This window comes from Acinonyx jubatus, chromosome B2, assembly GCF_027475565.1.
Source record: "Acinonyx jubatus isolate Ajub_Pintada_27869175 chromosome B2, VMU_Ajub_asm_v1.0, whole genome shotgun sequence".
NCBI lineage: Eukaryota > Metazoa > Chordata > Mammalia > Carnivora > Felidae > Acinonyx > Acinonyx jubatus.
Window position 1 is genome coordinate 118,125,677 of NC_069385.1, and position 7,070 is coordinate 118,132,746.

The window sequence follows — 7,070 nt, forward strand, 5'->3', positions numbered from 1 at the left end:
GGAGACCATCTTCTCAAGGGGTGCAGGCGGGCCTTGCCTATAGAGAGGGAGGGTGTCACATGTGCCCATGGGGGTCTGTGTTGGCTCTGGGTAGGCTTAGGGGGTTGTGACCTTGCCTGTTCTTTTCCGGACTAGGGTCCTGTTGGTTTTCCTGGTGATCCTGGCCCTCCTGGAGAAGGTGGCCCTCGGGTGAGTCCTCCTCAGAGAAAGAGGGGAAAGAGGGTGGGCTTCTGTATGGAGCCTCCATGTGGCTGATGCGTTTTGAGTGTGAGAAGCTGGGGGCGGGGCAGGGCAGGTGGAGGGATGGGAGGATTAGCAGTTTTGGGCTGATGCCAGCTGGGTTGGGGCAACCCTTGACCTTGGTTCATCCCTGCAGGGCCAGGATGGTGCAAAGGGTGACCGAGGAGAGGATGGCGAGCCAGGACAGCCCGTGAGTGACCAGTGACCCCTCCCTCCACCATGGAGCCCAAGCCTTCAGGCCCATTGCCCCCTTTTTATGCCCTACTCCTGAGGGGTCCACTGGTTGGAGGCTAACCACTCATTTACCCCTACTCCCCCCTCCATAGGGATCCCCTGGTCCCACTGGGGAGAATGGACCCCCCGGACCACTTGGGAAGCGGGTAAGTGAGGTGGACACCTGGGAACTTGTGGGGCGGTCCTTAGAGTGGATAGAGGATGGGACAGTAACACACGGGATGGGCAGGGAGGTGCTTGGGATCTAGGCTGTCCTTGGGTGGGGTGCACGTGTGTGTGAACATTTGTATTTTTAAGTATCTGTGTATAACTGAGTGTGTCTGTTCTTGGGTTTTGCTATATATATTCTTGCCAGGGGCGGTGGTATATACCAACTGATCAGAACAGACACTGGAGGAAGGGGCTAGCTTTCCTGGAGGGCCCCTGCTAGGCCAAAGATTAACCCTCTAGTTGCTGGGGCAGGAGGTGGGGCACTAGATGGTGTGTGGGCAAGTGGCTTTTTGCGAGATGCACAGAACTACTCGGTATTTTAACAACGGGTGCAGCTGTACCAGCTTGTCTGTGGCTCAGCTTCTGTGACCGCGTCTGTGCATGCCCAAGTGTGTGTGTGAGTGCGCGTGCATGCTCGCTGGAGCCCAGTAGGACAGGGAGGAGAAAGCGGCTGAGCCTGGCTATTCACTACCTCACCGACTTTTCCTTCCTGTATCCATCTGCAGGGTCCCGCTGGCACACCTGGTCCTGAGGGGCGGCAAGGAGAGAAGGGGGCCAAGGTAAGGGAGAGGCTGGAATATTCCCTCCATCTCCTGGCACCTCTGGTTCCTCAGACTCCTCTCTCTAGATGTCTACCCTGTGTTGACCTCCTCTATGTTGAGCCTCTTGTTCGGATGGGGGTTCCGTTCCTTATACTTACTCCTGCTCAAGGGGCTCCTGGGGTTTGACCCCTCCTCTCTGCTTCATCCGCCTTGGACCCCCTACCACCACCCACACTCCCTTCCTCTACCCTTTAAGGCTCACTCCTTGTATGTGTTTCAGGGGGATCCTGGCGCTGTAGGTGCCCCGGGGAAGACAGGCCCCGTGGGCCCTGCAGGCCCAGCAGGGAAACCTGGTCCTGATGGGTTAAGAGGTCTCCCAGGCTCAGTGGTGAGTAATGGAATGGAAAGGTTTGGCTGGGGTAGGAGGGGTGAGGGGCCTTGAGGGGTACCTGTGTGGGGACACTTTTCCTCACCTCTGTGGCCTCCTTGAATCTGCAGGGTCAGCAAGGCCGTCCTGGGGCCCCAGGCCAGGCTGGGCCTCCAGGTCCTGTGGTGAGTGACTGTGGATTAGTGGGGTGGGTCGGGGTGAGGATGCTGGTTCCCTGGGGCAGGGGGAATCCAGCTGAAGCCCTGGAGGAAGTGGGAAGTGGTGGTGGGAGGGCCTGGTCCCACCCCTCCCTGGAGAGAGTGACTTCCTGTCTCCCCACAGGGACCTCCGGGGCTTCCTGGCCTCCGGGGTGATGTCGGAGCCAAGGGAGAGAAGGTGAGTGACACAGATATGCGGCCAAGTATCTCCCCTCACCCTCACCCTTGAAGCCTAGGGGGACCCTGAGTGCCCACCACTATGCTTCAGGGCTCCAGCACCATCTCTGGGGGTCCTTACCCAGTGACGACCGTTCACAGGCCCTGTTCTGTCAGACCCTGTGCCTAAGTCTCTCTTGCCTTCTGCGCTCTCACCCCCATGGGCTCCTTCTTCTGCATCCACGTGTCTCCTCTCTGCACCCCCCTGACCACTTGTCCCTTCTCCAGGGTCACCCAGGTCTCATCGGACTGATCGGGCCCCCTGGGGAGCAGGGAGAGAAGGGTGATCGGGGACTTCCTGGCCCCCAGGGCTCCACTGGACAGAAGGGAGAGACGGTGAGGACATGGTCCTGAAAGGTCTGGGAGGATGAGTGTGGGGATTCGTGTTGGGGGTGAGGGTGGAGGTGGAGAAAGGGGTGAGGGAGGGGGTGTGGAGGAGGACCCAGTTGAACCACACCCCTCTCCTTCCTAGGGTATTCCAGGAGCGTCTGGGTCTATTGGTCCTGGAGGGCCCCCTGGCCTCCCCGTGAGTACCCCATCTGTTCCTCACAAAATCCCCTAAACCCCACTGCTCCCCCCTCCATAATCCCCCAATGGCTTCCATGGCAACCACCAGCCTAACCAGCATAGGTCCCAGGGTCCTCCATATGTCCTTACATCTGCAGCATTTCCTTCCCCATCCTTTCGGGGCCTCCCAAATGTCCCCGTGTTCCCTCACGCCTGCCCCTCCTGCGGTAAAGCCAGGGTCTGTGGACTCATGACTTTGCATCTCCATTCCTCCATATCCCAACCGTCCCCTGTGCTGACCATCTCTGTCTTGTAACCTCATTTCACAGGGACCTGCTGGCCCCAAAGGAGCCAAAGGAGCCACAGTGAGTGACCCCCAGACACCTCTGAGCTCTGCCCCCTTCCCCCAGCTGGACTTGACACTTTCTCTCCCGGGCAAATGTGCTCCCTCCAGTGGAGTTCCTCCCTGGCCTGGAGACTGACCCTTCTGTGACCCTGATCACATGCTTGACCTCTTGACCCTTCCATGACCTATCTACTCCTTTGGCAGGGCCCAGCTGGACCCAAGGGAGAGAAGGGCGTCCAGGGTCCTCCGGGACACCCGGTAAGTTACAAGCCAGGGCTTGCTTCTCTGACTGTCCCTCTCTGTCCCAGTGTTTCTCCATTTCATCCTCATATCGACCTTGCCTGTCACCCTTTCCATCTGTCTCTCCACCCAGGGTCCCCCGGGTGAGGTGATCCAGCCCCTGCCCATCCAGATGCCCAAAAAGACTCGGCGCTCGGTGGACGGAAGCCGCCTGATGCAAGAGGATGAGGCCATACCGGCTGGGGGGGCTCCGGGCAGTGCTGGGGGGCTGGAGGAGATCTTTGGCTCACTGGACTCCCTGCGGGAGGAGATTGAGCAGATGAGGCGGCCGACAGGGACCCAGGACAGCCCCGCTCGCACCTGCCAGGACCTGAAGCTCTGCCACCCGGAGCTGCCTGATGGTCAGTGCCGGCCTCAGGAAACAAAAATAACAGTGTGGGCTTGAAAAGCAGAATGGATGGAGGGGGTTCTTGGGGAAGGTGTGGGGTGGGGGTGAGCGCTGAGGGGCTTGGAAGGGCAACTCTTTGCCAACTAGGTCAGAAGTATTTCCATATTTCCCAGTTGATCTGGTCCTCCCAGTGCACGGCAGCTCATCATCAGCCTGCTGCCTTATGGGAAGCGACAAACATACACACGTGTACACATGTGCTCACATTTACACGGATGGCCATGTGTGCGAATCTACAATCACGTGTTGTATCCCCGTGAGGATGTCAGCGCTGCTGCCTCCTCCGTTGGGAGCCTGGGGGTGCTGCTGGGGGGAGGGGTGCCACAGACGGGCAGGGGTGTAAGCGATGATGGAATGTGAAGAAGGGTGGGTGGTGGTGTGGGGCTCTGGGGGAGAATGGGACGAGGAGACTGAGGGCATGGTGGGGAGGGCATGGTGGGGAGGCATGGTGGGGAGGGTATGGGGGGAAGGTCATGGGAGGGAGGTCAAGGGGGGAGGGCATGGTGGTGAGGTCATGAGGGAAGCATGTGGGGAGGAGGTCAAGGGGGGAGGACGTGGGAGGGAGTGCTGGGGTTTGGAGCAGCATCAGGGGAGAAGTGGGAAGGGAGGCAAGGAGCACCTTGGGTCCCACCTGTTGGGGCGCTGACCTTTCCTTCTCCCTCACCCAACAGGAGAGTACTGGGTCGACCCCAACCAGGGCTGTGCTCGGGATGCCTTCCGGGTTTTCTGCAACTTTACAGCAGGAGGGGAAACATGTGTGACGCCCCGGGATGATGTCACACAAGTGAGAGCTGGCGCCTGACTGCTCATCCCTGCCCCATAGCATGGCCCAGTCAGGGCCTAGTGGTTTCTAGGTTTATGTGACAGGCACCCTCACCCCTGCGGAGCCTGCTGCCGCTTCTTTCCTTGACTCTTTCCTTCTCACCGGCCCTCTGCCGCTCACTGTGTCTCCTTCCCTTGATAACCCAAGACCAAGTTTGCCTCTTGTTTACCCTCAGTCAGTCCCTGGCTCCCACTCTGGCCCCTCATTTCTCCCCCAGCCCTTTCTGCCCACCCATTCCCTGCCCCTGACCGTGGCCCAGCTACCCTGCGTCTGTAGATGCCCCGCAAGCCCGTCTCTGTCTGCCCCTGACTGTGGCCCTCTCTCCTGCCAGTTCTCTTACGTGGACTCAGAAGGCTCCCCGGTAGGTGTGGTCCAGCTCACCTTCCTGCGGCTGCTCAGCGTCTCAGCCCACCAGGATGTCTCCTACCCGTGCTCTGGGATGGCCCGAGATGGTCCCCTGAAGCTCCGGGGGGCCAACGAGGATGAGCTGAGCCTGGAGACCAGCCCCTACGTCAAGGAATTCAGAGATGGCTGTCAGGTGGGAACCGGAAGAGCTGGGTCGGGGTGGATCCCAGAGTCAGGCTGGGGGAAGACCTTTTGGGCAGAGGCACCAGGAAGAGCAGGAGGAGTCCAGCTTCTCGGTGTCAGATATGCCTGAGGGAGCTCAGACGGGGGTGATGGGGGGCGGGGTGGAAAGGATGGAAGGTGAGGTTCACCTGCACGCACACACCAGCATCACCCAGAGTGAGTCGTGCAGGCTCGTGCACTCATTTACACAGGCTGCCCAACAGAGGCACACGGGGGTGCAAATCACCCATTCCAGGAAGGCACAGGAGGACCCAGACACCCATCGTCTGTACATACATCCCCAGAATTGTCTGGACAGGGTCACACGGGGACACACAACATGTGGAATCATGTCAGATATTATCACACGATTACACCACGGACACGTGTTTACACATCGCTATGGAGTCCCACAGACTCACACAACCACCACACGTAGACAATCTCAAGGACAAACCCAAGGCTGCACAGACTCGTTCAGGAGCACAGATACGCGCACACGTTCCCAATCCTGATGCTCTGGAAGAAATTTGAAGAAGAAAATCTAGCAAGTTGGATCATGTGACAGGGACTGGGGGAATAGCAGCTAGGGGCGCTCAGGCCTGAGGCTGGGGGACCCGTGGGGCGTGTGCACGCCTCCACCATGCTCACTGCTCCCTCTGTCCCGTCTCCCCCCTCAAGACACAGCAAGGCCGCACGGTGCTGGAGGTGCGAACACCTGTGCTGGAGCAGCTACCAGTGCTGGACGCCTCCTTCTCAGACCTGGGGGCCCCCCCGAAGCGGGGAGGGGTGCTGCTGGGGCCTGTCTGCTTCATGGGCTAGGTCCTCCTCTGTCTGACCCTGTCCGTCGAACCAGGCCCACCTGGAATCCCACAGCATCAGCTCTGTGCCACCTCCCGAGAGGGCTCCTCACCATCTAGGTGGCTTCAGGCCAGGGCTCCGGGAGCCCCCAGCCAGGGGCAGACCAGGGGAGGGGTGAAGCGGGTGCCGGGATGCCCCAGGGGAGGGGTGGCATCTGGGGCTCTTGGTCCTCCCACTTGGAGCCTGTGACCCGTTGGACAGCCGAGACCCTTATTTAAAACGCACCTCCCAATCACCCCAAACAAGCAGAAGAGAAGAGAAAGGACACTGTGTATTTTGTATTTAAAAGTAATTATATTAATTATTTAAAGAGTGGAAAACAAAAGAACAAACAAGATAAAGAGAGAAATGCCAACAAAAATCAGTGGACTTTGGAGACAGGGCTCTCTAGGGGTGAGCCCCGGCACCCTCCTCCTTGCCTCAGGGCTTTCCTCAGTGACTGTGGGGGGAGGTTTTCAGGCCAAACCCCACCTCCCTCACAGCCCGCCTGTAGCACCCACTGTGAATGTTGGAATATATGGTCTCCTTTGCCTCAGGGTCTGACTCTCTCTGTCCAGTGTGGGGCTTTCTCATCTCCCCCTACCGGGTGTTTGGCTCCCTGACCCCTACACCGGCTGTCTCTCACTTGGTCTGGGGCTTGCAGGAACCGCCTGCTACTTGGGGAGCAGGCCAAGCCCCCAGAGGCGAAACAGAAGAGTGAGGGGTGAGTGCAGGGCCTGTATTCAGCGCTGTTGAAATATCGAAATGCTTCTTCCTCATCAGCTGGTAAATGGCCACGACTCAGCCCGCTGAGTGTTCCACCGCCAGCCTGGCCACCCTGGTCCCACCCCTGAGCCTCCCCCACCTCGCCTTCCCTGATCCCGCAATGGAAGGGCTAATGTGTGGCATATGGATGGAAGGGACTCCCAGGACCTTGTCTAGCCCCATGCCCAGTGTCCTTTCTGACTGATGGTTAAATAATGTGATTGTCCCCTCCTGGGCGTATGAGTGTGGTACTTGTGTTGTTATTTCAATCCCCACCCGGGCCCCCATCCAAAACCCCTCTTTGCCTGCTGAGCTGTTACCAGAAATGGAAGGCTTAATCCCTATGCCCAGAGGGCCTGTCCTTTTGCGGTGTCAGGGCCCAGAAAAGAGTTCATAAAACCTGGCTGACAAGTGCGGACCGCCAAACTGATCTCCCGGTGACATCAGGTGGGAGCCCAGGGTTCTGTCCCACACAGGTGCTGGCATGTTTCTGGGTTCCTTGTTTCC

The 7,070-nt window shown here is 58.9% G+C and overlaps 1 protein-coding gene across 8 annotated transcripts in view; it reads left to right on the forward strand.

Moving 5' to 3' along the window:
- COL11A2 (collagen type XI alpha 2 chain) overlaps positions 1-6,801 on the forward strand; it is a 30,249-nt gene extending 23,448 nt beyond the window's left edge. For all 8 annotated transcript variants that reach the window (XM_053222957.1, XM_053222958.1, XM_027058028.2 and 5 more), the window contains 15 exons: positions 136-189; positions 377-430; positions 567-620; positions 1,191-1,244; positions 1,507-1,614; positions 1,725-1,778; positions 1,936-1,989; positions 2,256-2,363; positions 2,500-2,553; positions 2,864-2,899; positions 3,085-3,138; positions 3,254-3,521; positions 4,240-4,352; positions 4,723-4,929; positions 5,640-6,801. In XM_053222957.1, coding sequence (XP_053078932.1) covers positions 136-189; positions 377-430; positions 567-620; positions 1,191-1,244; positions 1,507-1,614; positions 1,725-1,778; positions 1,936-1,989; positions 2,256-2,363; positions 2,500-2,553; positions 2,864-2,899; positions 3,085-3,138; positions 3,254-3,521; positions 4,240-4,352; positions 4,723-4,929; positions 5,640-5,780 — 1,413 coding nt within the window. In that variant the 3' untranslated portion in view covers positions 5,781-6,801. The remainder of the gene's footprint in view (positions 1-135; positions 190-376; positions 431-566; positions 621-1,190; positions 1,245-1,506; positions 1,615-1,724; positions 1,779-1,935; positions 1,990-2,255; positions 2,364-2,499; positions 2,554-2,863; positions 2,900-3,084; positions 3,139-3,253; positions 3,522-4,239; positions 4,353-4,722; positions 4,930-5,639) is intronic.
- Positions 6,802-7,070: the final 269 nt, after the last annotated feature.